The sequence below is a fragment of the Channa argus genome, chromosome 8 (genome assembly GCF_033026475.1).
Source record: "Channa argus isolate prfri chromosome 8, Channa argus male v1.0, whole genome shotgun sequence".
Classification (NCBI taxonomy): domain Eukaryota; kingdom Metazoa; phylum Chordata; class Actinopteri; order Anabantiformes; family Channidae; genus Channa; species Channa argus.
Genome location: NC_090204.1, coordinates 22,831,746 through 22,853,069, shown reverse-complemented (window position 1 = coordinate 22,853,069; position 21,324 = coordinate 22,831,746). Strand labels below are relative to the sequence as shown.

The 21,324-nt window shown below is 41.7% G+C and overlaps 2 protein-coding genes across 3 annotated transcripts; one reads left to right on the top strand and one right to left on the bottom strand.

Moving 5' to 3' along the window:
- Positions 1 to 122: 122 nt before the first annotated feature.
- map1sa (microtubule-associated protein 1Sa) lies at positions 123 to 14,471 on the bottom strand. The gene is made up of 7 exons (XM_067513961.1): positions 14,297 to 14,471; positions 10,882 to 10,983; positions 10,128 to 10,210; positions 9,531 to 9,665; positions 6,193 to 9,427; positions 3,660 to 3,874; positions 123 to 2,972 (listed from the first exon to the last, which is right to left on the bottom strand). The coding sequence occupies exons 1-7, from the start codon at positions 14,451 to 14,453 to the stop codon at positions 2,817 to 2,819; spliced, it is 4,083 nt and encodes a 1,360-aa protein (XP_067370062.1). The 5' UTR covers positions 14,454 to 14,471; the 3' UTR covers positions 123 to 2,816.
- trmt13 (tRNA methyltransferase 13 homolog) lies at positions 12,919 to 21,172 on the top strand. Of its 2 annotated transcripts, none has more exons than XM_067513973.1 (11): positions 12,919 to 13,053; positions 16,335 to 16,381; positions 16,531 to 16,597; positions 16,743 to 16,802; positions 17,678 to 17,747; positions 17,980 to 18,086; positions 18,306 to 18,491; positions 19,748 to 19,820; positions 19,897 to 19,971; positions 20,052 to 20,421; positions 20,671 to 21,172. In XM_067513973.1, the coding sequence occupies exons 1-11, from the start codon at positions 12,934 to 12,936 to the stop codon at positions 20,900 to 20,902; spliced, it is 1,407 nt and encodes a 468-aa protein (XP_067370074.1). In that variant the 5' UTR covers positions 12,919 to 12,933; the 3' UTR covers positions 20,903 to 21,172. The 2 variants fall into 2 exon arrangements, with proteins under 2 accessions (XP_067370074.1, XP_067370072.1); XM_067513971.1 differs by lacking the exon at positions 12,919 to 13,053 and adding an exon at positions 14,451 to 16,008.
- The last annotated feature ends 152 nt before the right edge of the window (positions 21,173 to 21,324 follow it).

The window sequence follows — 21,324 nt, the reverse complement described above, 5'->3', positions numbered from 1 at the left end:
AAATAGAAGAAAACAGTTTTGGTGGCAGGTTGAATTAACCACAAAGACTCTAAATTAGGTGGTTGTAAAAATATTAAGGACGAGGATCCAGTGCTCGGTAGACAGAAAATCCATTCAGCATCAAGTTTTTAAAATTTTATTAAGAAACAGCTTCTGGTTGCCCAACGTGTGTATTAAAACAAGCAGGAACAAATGAGCCTGTAATTATCTATTATTAGATCAATTCTGTCCAACATTAATTCATCACTCAACCAGGATAAGTAGCAGATTATGACTTATTCCAGGTTAATACCTAACAGAAATACATACTGTGGGTTTGGGAAGTTTTACTTTAACCTCACAGACATTGTTGAGCTGCTGTATTAAGCGGTTTTGAGAATTTCCCTTTTTTCTGTTGTTCAGAGAACTACACAGAGAAAAGCGATTCTTCTTACTGCCGCTACTGTCCATGATTGCCATCGTGTTTTGTGCGTTCACATGTTTGTTCACATATGTAAACACAAGTTTTTTTAAAAATAAGACACTACAGACACTTTGTTAAAGGGCTACTTTAATTCTGAAAGAATCATTCAAGTTAGTGTTTGTGTTTCAAATAGAATTTTCACAAATGTGTTTGTGTTCAAAACCAACAGCAGCTAATATTAACACTAAATGTGCTTCCATTTTTTTTGGGGGGGGGGGGGGGGGGTATGAAGATGTATACTTTCTAATAACATTATGGCTTTAAATTTAAACTTTAATTGTAACATCGTGATTTAAGTTTGAGTTTTAAACTAAATAATGAAACAAAAGATATCAGTTGTAATCAAGTGTGATGTTTTAAACAAATCTCTACTTTGAAAAACCAATTCTTAATACTATAAGTATAAAGCCGTAATTCTGTTACAAGATATGGTCATAATTTTACAAAAACCCAGAGATATAGGAAAATCCTTAAACATTAAAATATAACAGTCAAAACAAATTTTAGTTAATGACAGCAAACTTGCAATTTAAAGTCTAAATATAGCAAAATTTTAAATAAAGTCTAATTTTTTAAAGAAATAAAGTCGTACTTCAATTGTCAATAAAGTTTTTCTAATTTTGCTAGAAACTGGCCCAATTAGCTTTGCTAAATAAAGTTTAGATTTAGAAAGAAATTAAACCTTTTTTCCTTAAAAATCTGCATCTTTAAATGTTTCTTTCAAAATTACAACTCTATTCTAATAATATTAGAAACGATTTTTGACATAGTTTTTTATTTCATTATTGAAATATTATTTTGCAGCTCTAACAATTCAGGGCAAAACAAAAAAAATTAATATGATAAAAACAGCGGTCTGGTCTTTTAACATCAAATAAAACTCTAAAACACGGTAATGTTGGTTCAGATGAAAGTAAACTCCCTGAACTCTGATGATTTTACTATGATCATCTGTTTCTGTGTTTAGCCCTTAAAGCGTCACTGATCCAGGACTTCTGATCAGAATTTAATGATCAAATATGTTTAATGATTTTCTGCAGAATTCTGCTGAAAATACGCAACAAGCTCGTACCAAAGTTCGGAATGCCATCAAACCGCGGATGAAAATTTAAAAAGGACAAAATCATAAAAAAAAAAGAAAATAAATAAATAAGTTAAAGACTGAAATGTTTGCTTCTTGATTTTTTCCCCCTGTAGAAATTAAAATAAATGGGCTTCAAGTTTTATCATCATGGTTTCAGCTGTATAATGTCAATAATGGAACGTTCTGATATTGATAAGCAATATATATATATATATATATATATATATATATATATATATATATATATATATATATATATATATATATATATATATATATATATATATATATATATATATATATATATATATATGTATATATATAAGGCAGCAGCTGCAGCTTTAAATAACCTGAAATGTACTACACATCCCAGAAAGCACTGCTGAGCTTTACATGCTGTTGCTAGGCAGATTACAGCAAAGGGAGACTCAAGCTTCAAGTACAAACTTCAAGCTTTAACCCTTTGGACAATTTAAAGAAATTTCAGATTGATTCAGGATCTGTTCAGCAGAGGGTCTTGGGTAATTTAGTATTTAGAAGCTCAGGGAGAAACCCTTACAATCCTCTGATGGTTCAGACGGACCATAATAATCACACAATAACAGCAAAAACAGAAACCGGTGACTAAAAAATGAGATGTGTGCAGCATGCAGGAGGAAACGTGGACCCCGACATAACCTTCTTGTTTCTGCTGGAAAAGAAACTTGATTAAAACAACTGGAGACATGTTTTTATGGTGATGAATCCTGTGTCTCATAATCACAGCAAAAGTTTTAAGTTCAAATCAGAAGAATGACAATGAAAATCCTGTGGTGATGATGAAACATGCAACCAGGAGAGCAGAACTTTTCAGACCACCAAGTCCAGTTTCTGCAGGGGGTTTCAGTAAAACTCTGCAGACACAGCCCCATGGTGATTTTTTTTTTAAACATGCTAGGAGTGATTTGCGGTGTTGATATGTGCTTGTTGCCAGAGTTCAGCACTATTGACACTGATCTAGAGACAAGGACAGAGACTAAAAATATGTGACTTTGCCCTTTAAATTAATCTGGACTTTCAGAACCAAATCAAACTGGATTTCCTGCAGTCCTGAGCCAACAGATAGGAAGTGACAAAAAGTGATAGGTGGGAACCCGTGATGACATCACACAGGTGCAGAAAAAGTAAAGGAAACCACTTCAGCATCTGACGGACTTGTTTCGTCTTCGTAACCGTGGCAACCGTCTCCAAGTTCACCTGTCACGTGTTGACAGATGAGGTGGGTGGGGCTCAAAACTCAACTTTGCAGGCAGGGAAGGTCTCGTCTTGCATGGCCACAGTGCTATTGCTGCCCAGTACCGTGACACTCAGCTCCTTCTGCCGCTCATGGGTCTCCTGGTACCACTCATGCATCACCAGCGAATCAAACGTTGGGATTAGAGTCACCTGAAGACAGATCATAGGAAGTTTAAGCCTACAAACATCACTTCTTCAATTTTTGGGGTCTTTTGCCATTGGTAAATTTTGATTCTTTGAATGTTACTTAATAAGAAAAGACTCAAGCTGCTTTACCTGCTACACTCTAAGCGTCTTTGGTAGCAGGGCAATGATATTCCATAACAAATATACTACCACCTGGGCGTCCTGCCAACCACCCCACCAAAGCGACACATCAAAAAGGACAATATTGAAAGAAGTCTGTTCTGACAAAGAGCCGACTATGGACTGACATGTCACCTGTTTGTATCTCCTCAGCTTGCTTGGAACCTCAATAGAGGTGATGACAAAATGGTACCAGGCAGCAGGTACAATTTTTGACTGATTGAAAAGCAAAATAAATTAACAGGTACTATGCAATGAAAAAGGGACATTTGGCAACTACAGTCTTTGCTGGTAGTGCACATATTTATAGTCTGTACCTAAAGTCACAAGTGTCACGAGTATTTGCCTATGAAGCTCCTTTTATTTGGAACACACTGCAACAAAAATTAAAACTATAGTCATTAGTCCTCTTATCTGGGGTTAAATGATTACTGCATGATCTCTATTCACCCACACTTAGTTGCATATGAGTTTGTGATGTCAATATGACATGATTAAAGTTTGACAAGTGCTTCTGTGCTTTCCACCAACCTGGACCTCTGGCCAGCTGCTCTTTCCCTCCAGCAGTGAGTCTAGGATACTCTTCATTGATGCCTTCTTCACCGGATCATCCGCGCTGACAATGTAGTAGGAGGAGCGGAGACGCCGGAAGAATTCCAGGTCCACAGTGGAGGACGCATGACCAGATGGCAAGTAGACCAGGTCCACGTAGACCACAGAACCATCACAACTTGAGGCTTTGGAAGCTGTACAAAAGTGAGAAGAACAAGAATGAGTTTTGAAGTTTCCCACACAGAAAACTCCCCTGACTTATGTGGATGTCAAAAATTTGTTTCTCATGGACGCTTCTCTCTTAATATTTTCATTTTATTGTTGAATTTTGTTTTACAACTGACCTCAAAGAAAACTTTGCTGAATCTGAAAGGTTTATTCTCTACCAACTCTCCATTTTTACTCCTCACACTCTAAACCCTATTCTTCCCTCTTCCCGCACACTGCGTATAAAAAAAAAGAAAAAAGGCTGGAAGTACCAACTGAAAACATCTTGAAAAATTTGTTTAAAACCAAAACATATCCAATTGACTTTTCGGTTTCCCTTTGAAACTAGTGTTGTGTCTTGCTCATCGACGTGGGGGTTTGCTTCTGCTGAGGCCATTTTCACTTCAGTTAAACTATCTTCATCTCTGCATGTGAAACCTGCGAGAACACTAACTGTAGTGTAAAAAAAATAAAAACAATTATTCTGAGCTTTTGTAGTTTAAAAATTGTGTTCTGTTAAATTGCGATATCAATTTAAAAACGATTAATCATTCAAAAACAGTGTTTTCTGTTCTAATTTTTCCCCAAATCTTTGCTTTTGCTGTAAATTCTTCATTCTTAAAATGCCTAGTTTCATAAAGCTGTCAATTGAGAACGGATAAGTCTTACAAAGTAAAACTATGCGGTCACAAGAAAAAAATTTGTGTTTTTTTCTGTTTTTTTAAATCAGCCGTTTTTTTTCCTTTGTATGAGATTTCTATAGTTCTATAAATGTCAGTGTTTAAAGAATCATTTTGTCCTGAGTTCTGCCTTTGACGTGGACCTGAGCTTTATGGTGAGAGCCACATATTAAAAAGCAAACGGAGAATAGCACTAACTCAACAAGGTCATTTCATTCTTCTTTGAAGTAGTTTTACATCCCAGAAACCAAAGTAGCTGTGTGAGGTTTTCCCATATTTTAGTATTGTGGTTTAGTTGTTAGTAAATCTGGGACAGATCATAACCCTTGATTCTGTTCGACTCTCTGGATCAACAAGTACAAACAGTTCGCAGTGAAATTACCAGTGCAACTTCCATATTAGACAGCACCATAATTCAATGGGGACCACCAGAAGCTTCCCAGTGGGATTCACTCTGTCTTAACTGTCACGTTAAAGTTCAGTTCTAAGTGGAGTAGAGTTGCTTTGATACCCAAAATTTGGTAGTAAAAACCAGAAATACAGAAAACCAAAAACTAATTAACTGAATGTATTTAAGCTTGGACAAGAAGGGAATAGAGCCTCCAAGTGATACTTATTGAAAACAAACCATATTGGGTCAAAACTTGTACTTTTATAGCATCTGTACTGCAGTTTTATCATATGTGCCTTAGAAAAGCTTTGTTTGCTCGGAGTTTGTGTTTTTTTTTTTTATACTTGACTGTCCTGCTGTCTAGAAGGTGAACAATAAGGTCAGAAGCTAACTAACTAAAAGCAGTCGCTTTGTTAGCAACAAGCAAACGAACTAACATTTTCCTCTGAACCTTTAAGCATGTCACCATTCATACACAACAACAGTAACATTTTATATAACATGTTCTGAAACTCTCACCTTACATCCTTTGTACAGATCTGGATGTCTGTCTGTGAGAAGCTTTGCCAAGTTTGAGACGTTTCCTCCTTTTATTCTGAGACACTGTATGACAGCTGATAACTGACCATCTGTCTTAAATGAAAACATCACCTTAAATGTCTCCTGGCATTTTTTTCTCTCTCGAGTTGCAGTGGGCCATGCAGAGTTGCATCTCCTGCTGACACCAGAAGACCACATGGTGTTGCAGCTTTAACTTTCTTTTTTTCTTTGCGTCATGTTAAACTACATTTGTAAGGATATAAAGCGGTTTCATTAGAGACTTAGAAAAGTCTCTAGTGCTTACGACAGCTTCTGTGTTACTACCCGGACTATTGGCACCATTTTGGGTCAACTGTGGCGCAGGAAGGTAGAGCGGTTGTCTACCAATCTCACAGTTGTTCAATCCCCGGTTCCTCTGGTCACATGTCGTGTCCTTGAGCAAGATACTGAATCCCAACTTCGTTGCTCCCGGTGAGCGTTGGCCCCATCGGTGTATGAGTGAGTGCATGTGTGATTGTGAGTGCGAATGGGTGAATAAGAAGCAGTGCAAAGCACTTTGAGGGCCAATAGGTAGAAAAGCGCATGTAAGTGCAGACCATTTATCAGAATTTTTAATCTGCAGACTAGTCTCTGGCAGAGCTTCTACTGTATTCTACTGCTTTTGTTGGAATAGTCTTCTAAGGGATATGCTCACCTGATGATGGTAGTTTGGCTGTTCCAATTCTGGACCCACCAAGAGAATTTCGGGCTGATTGCTTCATTTCGAGACTGGAGAAGGTCTTTAGTGACCCTGTAAAGCTGCCGGCCTTGGATTTCCCGTTCTGGGCTATGGTACTTCCAGGTGTTAACTTCTGAACTATAGTTGTTGGCTTCTTGGTCTTAGCAACAGAACTCTTCAGACTCCTGCTTGATCCTTCAGCCTCTGCATCAGCCATACAGGTTCCAGGCTGGGGGGGTAATGGGGCCAGATCCTTGATCAAGGCTGGTGGTGGGTCATGGGAGGAAACCTCCCCTGTTCTGTGGGGGTAATGCAGGCTATACTGATCTTGGGTATGACTGGGTGGAAAAAGGGCAGTGGAATCATCATCAGAGTCAATGTCTGCAGTGATGGAAGGACAGTCTTCTGTTCCAGGGGGGACATCAGAGTCTGTGGCCATTGGGAGGGACTCACTAACTGATGTGGGTGGAGTTTCTTGACTATAGGCTGAAGGGCAGTCACTGCTGCTCGGATCCTGGGAGTAGTTGTTGTTTTCAGACATGTCTGGTGAGGTGCCGATGGCAAGGCCAGGGCTGATATGCTGCTGATGGTTCTCTGGAGCCTTGGGGTGCTGGAATTCACAAGGTGACACCAGACACAGATCGACATCATGTGGAACATCTGAGATGAGCTCCGAAATTTCGTGGATGTGCCCTTCTGATACATTTCTACAATGCCCATTATGGGACAATGTTGTCGGCAAGACCATCCCTGTGTTGGAGTCCGAGTCACTTACATGTCCATTGGAGTAAACTCTGTCTCCCATGAGGCCTCTGGGCGATGCTGCAGCAGGTGGTAGCGCTTGTTCTAACGAAACTGACAAGGATTCATCGACTTCTGTGGAGTGAGGCGAGCAGACCTCTGCTGGCATGGATGTCATGGTGGGGGAAGAGTCAGGCATGATGTCTTTGAAAGGACTAAGGGTCAGGAGACTGGACTGTTTATCCTGAGAGGATGTGGAGTTTTCCAGCCCTTCTCTCAGAGAGCTCAGATCTGAGGTCCTACAAGAGCCTCCCTGGTTATAATCCTCAAAGCCCAGACTGGATCCTCTTGCCCCAAGACTGCTGTCCTCACATAAACCCTGAATGTCCTCTTCGGGGGACTGATGGAAAGGGGTATGTCCAGCACTGTTAGGGGCTGAATCTGCTGGAGAAACCAGCTCCAGAGTTTTTTCTTCTGAGCTTGCATAGAGGTCACCTGTACCGTTTTTCAAGGATCCCATGACCGGCTGGTATGCAGTTGGAGTGAGATCAAAGTTCACACTGAGATCACTTTTTGGAGTTTTAACAAGAGGTGAGGAGGCAGTAACAATGTCCTGGTCAGCGTCCATACAGCGGAACTTTTCTGGACTCTCCACTGTTGAGGTCTGGCTTCCGTTGGTCTTTCCTGTGGAGTTCTGGGCCCCGTTTCCATTATTGTCATGCTGTTTCTCAAATTCAGCATTATTGTCCTCAGGTGTTGAGACCTTGGAGCGATCGGACTCTTTCGGGTTTTCCAGGCCTTTTGGCCCTGGTTTACCTTTTGATGCTTTGTTTGAAGAGTCTCTCTTTGGAATAGTCCCATCTTTCTTTGGAGCACCACTCTTGCCCAGAGCTCTTTTTGGTTCTGTGCTTATTGATGCTGTATTTAAAGCTTCACTTGTTGTTTTCTTCACTTCTTTGACAGCTGGCTTTGCTGTTTTCTTCTCCTCTTGTTTTACATCCCTCTTGATGTCTTTTTTTGGTTCAGGTTTAATATCTTTCCTTGTTTTTGTATTTTGACTTTCTTTCTTTAGAGCATCTTTCCTTTTCTCTGCACTTTCTTCCTTCTTTACAGCTGCAGCAACAGCCTTCTCATCCTTCTTTTTCACCTCCTTTTTCTCTTCTTTTGGCAAGTCTTTCTTTGGAACAAGTTTCTCCACAGGTTTTGCTGGCTTGGATTTAGCTTCTGCATCCTTTAGTTTTGGCTTTTCATCCCCATCCTTTTTTTCTTTTGGTGTAGTTTCAATTGCTGCCTTTGGCTTCATTTTCACCTCCTGTTTTTTAACGTCCACTCGTCCAAGCTTGTCTTTCTGCAAGGCACTACTGGGTCTGAAGTCCTTTGAGAGGGACTTTAGGCTTTCCCGGCTTTCAGCTCGTTTTGGTTGTTTCTCCGTTTTCAATGTTTCTTGGTCATTCAAACAGAATGACGGATATTTGAGGAAATCTAGATGTTTGACTTTTTCAAGGCCATCTAGTATTTTGGTTTGCGGCGTGCATCCCGGGAAAAGGACGCGTATTATTTTCTCCTGAGGGCTGGATGGATGCCAGACCAGCAAAGCACAAATGGAAACAAGGCATGTTAGTGGAAGATCTGAGCCCTTTACATTCGATCCATCGTTTGGCCAAATCTGCATTAAAGCATCAAGTTCTTTACTGCCGCTGACTGGATTCAAGGTGTACAGCTCCAGGCGGCCAACTCCCATCTTCTGAAACAGGATAACTGGCTCTATAGTGGGCCCGCTGGATCGACTGAGAGGTTCAGGCTTGATTGTCAGTCTTTCTAAATGCTGCAGAGTGACTGCGACTTGGTCACAGCTCCGCAACTCACTGCAATCTCCCTGGATGGATTTTACTCGGTTAGGAACATTCAGGAAAACCACCCCAATCTCAGGAGAGACCAGGTTTTTCATCCAGTTCTCATCAGTCTGAGAACCAGAAGACTCATCCTCCTGCTCAGCTACTTTCCTCAACAGCAGACTGTTTATTCCGGGAAGATTGTCCACACCAACGTGGGTCAGCAGTACTGAGTCGATTCTGTCCAGGTGTCGGACCAGTTTCCAAAAGCAGGACCGAGGATCTGAGCCACCATTCACCAGAACATTGAAACCATTAACAGCAAAGAAGGCAGAGTCCCCCCTCCCACCAGGGAAGATGTAGCAGCAGGGCCGCGAGAGCTTCAGGAACCCCACAGTGCTCGGTGGCTCCAAGAGGTCAAAGGGTGACTCTGGCTCCAGTGACTCTGAGAGGTATTCTGTGAACTCCTGCAGACCCTCCATCTCTGGGAGCACAGTGGGAGGGTTGATCTGAATGTTTATGAAGTCTTGCAGGTTATGTTTGTCCACAATGGGGTCCTTCCAAAGACCGTAGTTGGGACAGCTGAGGGTAAGGCTGACCTTCACCATCGGATCTGTTGAGCTTAACAACTCTCCAACCTTAAAAAGATTAAATAAAAAACACACAAACCATAAAGTCAAACAATTATATTAAATGCATCACTGCCTTAAAAAAAAACGCAACAGGCTGCTGGTGTCTGACCTCAGCAAAAATGTGGGTGAAGTCTGTGAAAGAGAAGCAGCCCTTCTGCAACACAATGTCTCCGGTCTCTTCGACGCATTGACCAGCCAGAACCAACAATTTGTGTCGAGACGAGTCACAGATCAGCTGCCGGACCTGAGCACACAGAAAGGAAACGGGTTTCAGTTTTTTTTTATAGTATTTATTTTTATATATTATTTATAGATTTATGAACTTCAGCACAGCAGCCAATGAAAGTAAAGTGGATATATAGTTTGCAGTCTGGTGGCTCGATAGGTAAAGTAACAGGCTGGGACACAGACGTCTCCTGGTTCATACCAGCCCACGCACCAATTTCGCTCTTGAACGAGACACCCAGAGACTTATGGGGTGCTGCATGTGGCTGCCCACTGCTCCCTCCAGGGGAATGGGTTAAATGCAGAGATCGAATTTCATTCACATGTATATGTATTTCAACACGTATGTGTATTTACTGACAATGAATTAAGCTTTTTCTTTAAACTTTACACTGCTCCTTTTGCCACAAAGGGACACAGAGTTTTTCAGTCAACTGTATGATGTAGGATTTCTGTCCCTGTTTTGGATCCCTGTTCTCACCTCTGAGCAGACAAAGTCATGAGCTGGATTCACCACAACCTGAGTGTCCAGAACATCCCCACTGTGCCTCAGAGTCCTTTGACCTGCGAGGACAAATATAGCAACTGCTCAGAAACCAAGCAAACAGTAGGAAAGCAAGTAAGACATGAATCGGTGACAGAAATATAAATAAATGAGTGTTCCAGAATTGCAGATGACCAGAGGGATAAAACCTTCTACGGTCCTTTGTTGACGAACTGAATTCAGTGTTTGTTCAGAGTTTCTCTATCTGCAGAGATTCTGTTTTTAGAATCCAGCATGACTGGCTCTAACGGCCAGTCTACAGATCAGCAGCTGCAAACACATGAGCAACAACTCAGGCTAAATCAAAGGGAGCTTCAGTTTTCACGTTTTCACTGAGACATTTACATTTTTAACATCTGTTCTAGTTTTGCTCAGATTCATCATACTCTGTTAAACCGCTCACCAGCATTCATTCTACTCTAACAGAGAAAACCATGTGGGCTGAATTTAAACAAGTTCTGCTTGGTCAGTTCAACTTGGTTTACTCTCAGGAATAAACCCGGATTTTATTCTCCTAATTATATCAAGTCTCACTTATTTGATCTTATGCATATGATTATTTTACTGCGCAAACATAATTCACATTCTGCACCATGAGGACATTTCTGCATCTTTCTGACCTTTAACCCTTTCAACTTTACCTTATTAGAAATGAGCCAAAATACATTGTATTCACTCTGTTTCCTCTCACCTCGGACATCCTCTGACAGGAAGGCAGAGTGTCTCGACACAAACAGTTTCAGCTGCTGATCCAGAACCGAAACATCCAAATCTGTAGGCCAGCAGCGCACACCTAAAACACAAAGACAGAAAAAAAACTAGAATTTTCTCATTTCTCAAATTAAAATAAGCTGAGATGTCTTTGATGGGAAAACTAAAGTCAGATTTTTTTCATTTTGTGTTTCTGATGAGAAAGCAGCCATTAACAACATGCGACACATAATTCATATTACATTGCTGAATAAATTCTCATCACTTTTTGAACGGGACAAGACGTCTGGTAAATTTAAGATCAGATGTTGACCACCTCAACTGGCTCTTTTCAGCAACCTATCCTATCTCTAAGGTTAAACCCTGCAGCCCTTACAGATGATTTTTTCAGTCACCACCCAGAGCTCACAGCCACATATGAGGGTCGGGAAGTAGACTAACTTGTAAACTGAGGGTTTTGGTTTCATGAAAATGGTTCAGTACAGGCATACTGTCAATCTCACGCTCTGCTGTTCACCAGTTGCAGTATCTTCCCCAGATCCTCCTGTCCTATGATCAAGCGTCTGTGGGTAACACACTGAGCCTCAAGTCATTGGTGTGTGTGTATGTGAATGTAAATCAGCACTGAGAGCACTTTGGGTATCAATAAAGTAGAAAAGCACTATATAAGTGCATGTACCACTCACTGTGAGAAAACTACAGACACTAAAACCTACTCCACTCAGAGGCTCTGACTCTCAGCTGCAACCCGCCCCAGGTCTGTAGAAGGCCAAAATGGGCTGCAGGTCAGGATGAACTTTAGGGTCGTTGTTTGTGTGTTTAGCATTTCTCCATGATCACGAGCCTCTGTTTAGCAGCTACATATACCTCAGGCTTAGGAGGAGCTAAGACACGCACACAGCGTCACCACTTTTAGTTTAGGGTATGAACATACATTAATGCATTTAAACTTCCCTCTGACTTCCTTATATTAAAATGTTTCTAGCTAAATGGTTCCTCCAGGTGACATCATTAGGAGTTTAAATTACATCATCTGGAGGAGCTCTGGAAAAGCAAGTTGACCATGATCACACACTCCACAGTTTGAGCAACAAGATGACATAATCTGAACTGAAGGTTCCTCCAAGGGATGTCATCTGGAGGCATTTTATCTGGTGGCAGTTTTTTGCATGTGCTACTCATTTTCGGTGACGACAATTTGATTTAGGAGGAGCTAAGAATGAAATGTGTCGCCTGCATGACTGGTCTCTACACGTTGGTGAAGACACAGGCTTCAACACTACACCACTGCCTGTGCCAAAGATTGCATTATGAGGCAAGAAGTTCCACTTTGTAACAACACTGAACAACCAGAGTAGACCAACTGTCTCCATAGTCCCAAAAGCTCTCAAACCTGTTCTCCAGTAAAACCACCAGGCGGTCTTGCATCACTTTTAGAATCCGCCACCCTAAATGTTAGTATCATGGCAAGAAAATGGAGAAACCAACTTGTAGTTCTAAAAAACTTCAGTACCCTATTTGTAGAAGCCAATAGACAATGAGATATAGCAAAGCTGTAACTATAACCAATCAATAATATTATACAACTATTTACACCAAGCACCCCCCCCCCCCCCACCCATGAAAAAAAAAGTTTTTTCAATACTTTGGGAAACCCTGCAAACTGGGAATGAATCTTATTCTGCCGAAGTCTCTGAATGGATGTAATGTTTTGGGATACTATGACTACATGCATACACACTGTTTATGAAGACTGAGAGCTCCAAAACCGCTCCGAGTCCAGTTTTTAAGAAGAAAATGCTAACAAAGACAGTTCTCATTTTTTAGTGTGAGTGCCTGTTGTGGTAAAGGCCCAACTAACACTGCTCAATTATTCATCATGTTCACAATAACCTGCTTCAGCCTGAGGATAAACTAGTTTACTGACTGTGTCACAACACAACTGTAACTGTTTTTTCACAGAGTGAGACATCTATTCGTGTCTCCTCCTATCTCTGTCATTAGACCCATTTCCTCCACAGCAAACAGGAAGATGAAGATATTTGGTAACACAACTTCCTCTTTATCTATCGGCAGGCTGAAAATAAGACCAGCAATCAGAAAACAAGGGTGTCAACAGGCAGAACGAGGCTGTGAACAGATCGAAAACCAGGTCAAAAGTGAACTACACTCAGACAACCAACACACTAAAAACAGACTGAAATTATAGACAAAAAAGTAATGTAATCTAAATGAAATGATATTTTTATTCTGTATTTGTTTTAAGTGTTTTTTAGGATGTGGACTATGTTAGGACAAACACTCACTGTGATGGAAACTAAAGGAGATTTGAATTACAAAAAAAAACAAAACATTCAAACTCCTTGTTTACTAAACACTGGCTGATAATTAAACTGATTTTTCAGATACGCTGAAAATACATAACTCAACTATGCCGTGACAATTAACCTACTTTTCCAGAAACAAATAAACATTTGTCAATTTAAACAAAATTTAAAAAAAAAAACATCCGTTGAGCAGGATTTTTCAAAATAAATGGCTCCTAAAAGAGAGCAATGCTGCTGCATGGCATCAAGTGAATTCGAATTACAAGTGAATTACATTTCTAAAATGTAGGAGTTGTCTTTAATACAAGCCCGCATTCGCATCCTATATTCGCCATCTAAATACGTTTTCATGAGTTTTTATGAACCAACGACCCAACCAACACAAACCCGACAGATGTTATTCTGATCTTATTCAGCCAAACCAACAAAACTGCGGTGAAAGGAGCAAATAGTGATTTACGGCCACATGTCATTTAAAACGTGCAGATAAAAACATAAGGGCTTCACACGGTCAGCATGTCCGTGTGTTGGGGCTAAATTTAACCGCAAAACCAGAAACAGCTGCTTCACATGGCGGAGTGCAAACAACGGACCCGTATCCCGTTAAAAATACGCGTTTTTACAGGATGTTTCCTCTTTTTACCATCGTGTTACTGGAGGAAAAAGCCTTTTAAACAAACAAGCCATTTATAAATTCACATCTGAATCAAAATCTTTGTTGCTGTCTATACTTTAAACTGCGAAAGAGAACTAGTAAGAAGCTACGTTAGCTTGCTAACGTAGCATGCTAACAACCTCAGAAAATGGGTTTTAACTGGTTTGAAACCTTCTGTCAGTGGAAAAGTATATAACACATGTTCAGACTTAGTGCTAAACCCCGGGTTGGATCTAAAGGATGAACCAAACACTGCCCCCCTTTTCTACCGATAACACTTTAGGACAGAAACTCAGCAACGACCTCAGCCCTTCTTCAAGGGTTTTATTGTGAAAGGCCGCGCTGACTTCCCGCCCCGTGGACATCAACAGCAGCGTCCCTGGTGCCGGTTAACTAACTTCGCCACAACTCACCAGCGTTTATCTGCCGCAGCACCCGCTCCAACAGGCCAGTAGACCCCAGCGTTCCCACAATCACTAGCAACGAGTGGTCCGCCGTCGTAGTCCGTAAAGGACCGAGACCGCCGCCCCGCTCCTTCGCCGTAGATGCTGCTGCTGCTGCTGCCATCATTGCATGGACAGTCCACCGATGGCGTCACCAGGACATTCACACAGGCCCCGCCCACGATTTTAATAGCGCAATTTGTGTGACGCAACGCCGTAGACGGCCAATCAGAAAGTGCCTGCGAGGAAGGCTAGCCAATCAGAAGTGAGGGGGCATTCAGGTGCTGCTACGAATATTTAGCTAAACTAAACCGAAAGTAAGCTTTAATCATTTTACATAATTACATCTGTGTAAAGTCAAACGTTGCTATTTATTTGCAGTTGAACTGTAGTAAAATTATCACAGTTATTGTTCATACTGTGCAGTTCTCTTGCTGTAGACCAAACACTAAGAAACTGACAAAACTTCAATTTAAAATCTGATCCTCTGTTGGCTTCAGATAATGGACTTGTGTCCATACTCGTCCTACTAGACCTTAGTATGTGTACAATACCTGCAGTAAGAACATAAACAGTTAAAAAATAGAGGACAATATTAAACGTTCAAAGGTGGAAGGAAAGGACATGGTATGGTGAGAAATCAGTGGCAGCAGTGCTGGGATTGGGAAAAGAACGGTAGACAATTGAACTCCAAAAAGAGTGTTATGTCCACAAGGAGCAGGGGAGGAAATAGAAAGGAGGAGGTGGTAATGATCAGGCTACAAATAGCGCACAGTAATTTCAATAGTACTTTTCACTTAATAGGGAAACAGACTGGTGAAGAATGTCAGGAGTTAGAAATGGTGGAACATGTTATGTTAAACTATAGGAATAACATAGCTGAAAGAGAGGACATGATGGCTCAGTGGAGAAAGCAAGGAGTGCTGAATGTGGGGTTAAAGGACATCGTCTTCTTTTCCTTTGGGCTGTTCCCTTTCAGGGGTCACCCCAGCGAATCATGTGCCTCCATCTAACCCTGTCCTCTGCATCCTCTTCTCTCACACCTACTAACTTCATGTCCTCTCTCACTACATCCATAAATCTCCTCTTTGATCTTCCTCTAGACCTCCTGTCTGGCAGCTCCAACCTCAGCATCCTTCTACTGATATATTCAGTTTCTCCTCTGAACATGTCCAAACCACCTCAATCTGTCCTCTCTGACTTTATCTCCAACACATCTAACATGAGCTGTCCCTCTGATGTCCTCATTCCTGATCCTGTCCATCCTCGTCACTCCCAAAGAGAACCTCAACATGTTAAGCTTTACTATAATGAAGCCAAATAATCAATCAAGAGGTGCAGCATTCAATGTTTAAAAAGAGCAGGCCTGATTTTACGTATATAAGAGTATAGTTTATGTAGGGAGAAATTAAAAACAGAGGATGGTAGCAGTGAAACAGCCGGATGCCGGCTGACGTAAAACCCCAAAGAAGAAGAAGAACCAGAAGACTTTTGGGTCGGGCTTTTCTTCACGATTGTTGTTGGAATCCTGAACGCAGCACAGAGGGTCATCCAACATGGCGGCCCCCGTGTCCGCCGTGCCCGTTCCTGGTCGTTGCGGATTCTACGTGGAGAAAAAGAAACGTTTCTGTAAAATGGTCGTCGGGAGCGGGAAAAAGTTCTGCGGAGAACATGCAACCATGGTGAGTTCAGAGACGCATACAGCGGGGACGGACTGACTAAAACCCGCTCCAGGGCTCCAGGTGGTCCCCTTATGTGCTAGCAAGCGATCGGCTCACAGAAACTCGCCTGCATGACTGAAAATGATGAATAAATCATGATTAATAAACACTGTGTCAAAAAAATCTGAGATATCCATTACCATGGCTGATACTGCTTTGTTTTTTATTCAGTAATTTACTATACACGTGTGATTACCTGTATTTTCATGTATTGTTTATGTGTCATATATGTGTTACAGTCTTAAGGTTTAACACGTGAATCTGCTGTGAACTGTTTCTGTTTTCAGGAGGAGGGAAGCAGCCAGAGGATCGTCTGTCCTCTGGATCCCAAACAGTGAGTTAGTCACTTATCGAGGAGATTATTGACCATGAAAATGTTCATTAAAATTGATTCATGTGCTTTTAGTTGGGAAAAAAAACATGTTTTCATTAAGGTGATCTGCTGTCATGTGTTAAACCAGCTTGTTTCTTTTGTCCCTTCAGCACCGTGAGTGAAAACAAACTAAAGAAACACCTGAAGAAATGTAACTCCAGAGAGAAACCCAAACCTGTAAGATCAACTCTTTAGTACTTTCAGCTGTGTTTCTAGAATCCCAATATCTGGTGTAATGACATTTATCCTTATTCACTGAGGATCTGGATTAAACAGAGGTTAGAAGTGTTGATGGTTTTTAATGTTACGTGATGTTCTCCAGGTGTATTTTGTGAAGGACATTAACACTGGATCAGCTGATGGAGACGAGCTGCTACACCAGGTAAGAGGTGCTGTATGCGGTTCTAGGGAACCTCCCCACTACATGATTCGTGTTTACAGGGAAATGACCTCCCTGGGTCAGGGTGCGTCCCTTGGTGCAGCTTTTCTGTTGACCTTCACCTCTGCAAGGAGATGGAGGTCATCTAGCTGCTACATGTTCTTGCCAGGTAGTCTTTCATTCCAATACAGTTTCTGGGTTTGACATGTCAGACCCTCAGGAAGCCTAGTGTGTTACTGCAGGTCATACTTGTCTCACCATTTGCTGTCATCAAGTTGTAGGAGCGTTGGGCCCCCCATTGGTGAGCCAGACCAGGTGCAACCTCATGATACTTTGGCAGTGGGGAGATGTTTAGTGTTGTCGAACGTGAACGGGGGGCTGAATGCCTTGGCCATGTGAGCTCCTGCGAGATCAGTGTCCCGGGGGTCCATCCTACACTTGCACGGTGGATACAGCCTCCCTATCCCTCTCAGACTTGCACTTTGTGTCCTTCAGTGCCATCATTTGGTTCATTGTTACAGCTAGAACTTAGGACGCACAGTTTCCTCAGGGGTTGTCTTAAAGAATTTTCCTTACATATGAAACGTGCAACGGGGGGAGAAATGGTCTTGCACAATAGAGAACAGTCGAGTTACATCGTAACCTTGGTCTCTCAAGCTTTTCGACAGATTCCAATCAAACTATCACTGTTTGCACGAGTGTTCAGGTGCGTCTAAAAGAAGTATTCATGCACCCTGAACTCAGGAGGTAATTTTCTCCAATACAAATGTAACAGTAAAAAAGTGCAGTGATGTTTCTTCACTGGTTTGATTTGCTGCAGGTGGAGTAGCTTAATAATACAAATAATAATAATGACAATGCTGGTGTTTGTGTCTCAGATGAGTCTGTGTGAGTACAGCAGGACAGAGTTGGAGATGCTGGTGGACAAACTTAAGGCAGCAATTTCAGGTGAGTTGCTGCTGCTTGTCTTCTTCATCAGCTTTATCTAGATTTTTCCTGAGAGAGATTTTGATTCATTGTCGACACAGAGGCATAAAATACAAAAACAGAGCATAGAATATGTAAAACATACTGCAATCTGAAATACAGTAAACATCAGGTGAGTAAAAGTCTTTGACCAGACTGATGTTTCAATAAGGGGTAAAGTGTCTAACTGGTCATGATGTTGTTACTGTTGCAGGGCTGCAGTCCAACGTGGACGACCGAGTTCTGTCTCACCCCATTCTCCAGGAGGAACTCAGCAACCCAAAGAATGGAGAGTCGGCCCACAAGCACCTGAAACAGCAGGTACACCAGAAATGCCTGGATGTACCTGATCGCACAGAAGTAACCTGCTGTTAAAATCGTGAGAGGGCTTCACTCATGAAATATAATATCTGATCTGTGACCCAAAGTCAACACAAATGCAGCCTGTGCCAGTTTCTGAGGATTTAAAGTCACAGTGAGAACAGCACTAAAGAATCTAAGTGACCAGGTCCTTCTCTCTAACCTGTCTAGTGTTTCCAGTCCTCTATTTTAGGTCACCTGGAGGAGCTGGGACTGCTGGGATGGGGACGGTGCTTTGTGGAGTTTGGAGCGGGTCGAGGGAAACTTTCCCACTGGATCCACGAGGCCCTGAAGACCCAAGACCACCCAAGAAACAGTAGAGACCTACAGCTGCTGCTGGTAGAGCGCTGCAGCACCCGCTTTAAAGTACGGCACAACATAATCACTTCTGACCTCAAACCACTCCCCGAGTCCAGATCCTAGACTCTTGTCTTCCTGCTTCTGACATATGATTACACACAACATATTTCCAAACTCAAAGGGCCTCATTTACTAAAGTGGGGGCAGAAATGTTCTTTCTTTAAGCACCAACTAAGTACAGATGTAAAATTACCATCAGAGTCATGACACGTGCTCACCGGCCAAATTTCATCTTTCCACTGTGCATATGTTAGTGAATCAGAATCATTCTAAACCAACAGGTGCCCACTACTCACAATCTGCATGCTGCCACTCGTCCATTTCTATATATTAGGAATATGTTTGTTGACATGTAATTTAGAGAAAGCTGTGACGTTGCGTGACAGAAGCATCTCCTTAAGTAATAAAAAGTCAAACATTTTCACGACTGAAGAAAATTACAAAATAGTGTCTGTGATGGAAGCCAGAAAGTCTTTTTTTTTTTTTCTTTAGTGTTTCCTTCTGAGGATCATTAGATCCCAAGACTTACAATCTTAAAATAACAACACAACAACAACAACAACAAAAAAAAAACACCCACAGAAAAGAGACTTGCGGTGCAGTAACCAAGGCAGTGAAGATTGTGGGGGACACAATCTTCAAGCGCACATCTTGTCTCAGATTAAAAAAAACACCAACTTTATCTTACACGTTCTGATCGATTTAACTCACCTGATCCAGGTAAACAGCAGTGCGTAGTGCAGGGCTGCAGGTCTCATGACTAGGAGTTCGCCATCCTTGGTTCAGTATAAGATGATATTTGGCTTTTTTTTTTTTTTTTAATATAGTTGAATAGTTTATATTATGACAATAATCGATGAGGAAGTTGCATAGATGTTATGGTTACTTAAAACTTTTCACCAATGCATTAGTAAATTTACAGTTTGAACATTGTCTAAATGCTATGCAATTAGTTAAAAGTAGTGTTTGTGTTTTCTAAGCATACTGATAAATACCACATTTGGACTTAATACCTAATTTGTTCTTACGCATTTTTTGTGAAAGAGGCCCAGTGTTCCTGACTTCAGATCCCTGAAACACAGGTACCTCCCTGGCTCCAGAACTCCAGACTTCTTGACACCTCTAAGACTCCCAGTTTCTCACTGAACACTGAAAGACCAAATGTGCAGTTGTTTTTTTTTTGGCTCTGTCTCTCTTGAGTTTTGGGTTTAATCAGGAGAAGAGCCTGATCAAAACTGCTGTGTTCTTCTGCCATGTTCCAGGTGGATGGAAAACATCAGGATGCTGGGGTCCAGTTCGAGAGGCTGCAGGTCGACATTCAGCATCTGGACTTAGGTAAGTGGTAAAACCTGTAGACTGACGGTTTAGGTTTAGTTTTAAATCTTAAGGTCTGTGGATCTTTGCTTTTAAGGCAAAGTCCCGCTGCTCCTTCAGAAGAAGCCCCCTTTAGTTGGAGTTGGGAAACATCTGTGTGGAGCAGCAACAGGTGAGATCAGTCTTCTCTAGACCCTGTACTGTGATTGTCTTGAAAAACATAAACTCAGTTGGTGAGTTTTTTGTCATCAGATCTGGCTCTGCGCTGTTTGTTGGAAACATCAGGATTCAGAGAAGACTCTGAACCGCCACAAAAACGTCTCAAAACCTCTGACCAAGCTACTGACACAGATTGTGGTCTCGGTCCTGGACCTGACCCGAGCTCTGGTCCAGTGCTCGGCCTTGCAGTGGCTCTGTGCTGTCACCACCGCTGTGAGTGGCGTCACTATGTTGGTCAGCAGTTCTTCCTGCAGCAGGGACTTGGAGCTGCAGAGTTTTCAGCTTTCTGTCGAATGTCCAGCTGGGCCACATGTGGACTGAGACCAACCAATCAGGACCGGAGTAATCAGAGAGGCGATGAGGAGGAGCATGAACCGGCAGAGGAGGCAGACACCGTGAACGGGTGAATATTTGATGTTCAGTGATGTGATGAGTCAAACCTTCGTATCTGATTCATTACTGACCAATCATGTCTTAGGTTCCTGGCTGAGTCTCTCAGTTCTTTACAAATTGGGACTTAGTTCCAGGAAGTACCCCCTTCAGTGGCTTTTTCTCTGTTTGCTAGTAGGAACTTTAAAGTGATTTACTCTGTGTGTCTGATTGGTTCCTGATGAGTCTGTTTGTTTGACTTTTTCTGACCGTGTCTCTGCAGGTTCCTGTCAACCGGTGAGCGCGAGCAGCTCGGTCGTCTCTGTAAACTCCTGATTGACAGTGGCAGACTCCACTTCATCCGAACCAAAGGATTCAGCTGCAGACTGAGTCGCTACGTCGATCCTCAGGTCACGTTGGAGAACATTTTACTGACTGCCGTACCCTCCACCAAGCCGACCACGGAGTCCTCCACCACCTCCACCTCAGCCTGTAGAGAAACAAACCTCAGCTGAACTGATTAGTCCGTGAACAGCTTTTACTAATCCTTTAATTGGTCTCTGCCCTGTCATGTCAGCGTTTCTTGGGCAACTGAAAAACAGCGTTTTTGGGAAAAAGAGGTTTTCATTTTTTATTTATTTAAAATTTTCTCAAACCATTAAACTGAAAATGAATCGTCAGAAATAACAGTTAGCTGCAGCTAATGTGAAACTCGTCACAGACTGATGACCTGAAATAAATATTCTGTGAAATTTGTATTAAAGATTTTAAAGTTTCTGATTTCAGCAGCTTCCTGTTAAATTCTTGAACATTTTTTTTACTTTGAAAGAAATGTTTTCAAATTTAACACAACCACAGATTTTGACCATTTTTAAACAAATCTGCCTCAGTCTGATTTTCCATCTTTTCTTCTTCAGTTAAGTGTTTTATAATAAAG

Bases quoted from the DNA above. Each gene is read 5' to 3' on its own strand.
- trmt13 (XM_067513971.1), top strand. From the start codon at position 15,883: ATGGCGGCCCCCGTGTCCGCCGTGCCCGTTCCTGGTCGTTGCGGATTC. The intron at 16,009-16,334 runs GTGAGTTCAGAG...TTCTGTTTTCAG, and splicing joins GCGGAGAACATGCAACCATG to GAGGAGGGAAGCAGCCAGAG. The intron at 17,748-17,979 runs GTGAGTTGCTGC...TTACTGTTGCAG, and splicing joins ACTTAAGGCAGCAATTTCAG to GGCTGCAGTCCAACGTGGAC.
- map1sa (XM_067513961.1), bottom strand. From the start codon at position 14,453: ATGATGGCAGCAGCAGCAGCAGCATCTACGGCGAAGGAGCGGGGCGGC. The intron at 10,211-10,881 runs GTGAGAGGAAAC...TTGTCCTCGCAG, and splicing joins CCTGTCAGAGGATGTCCGAG to GTCAAAGGACTCTGAGGCAC. The intron at 9,666-10,127 runs GTGAGAACAGGG...CTGTGTGCTCAG, and splicing joins ATGACTTTGTCTGCTCAGAG to GTCCGGCAGCTGATCTGTGA.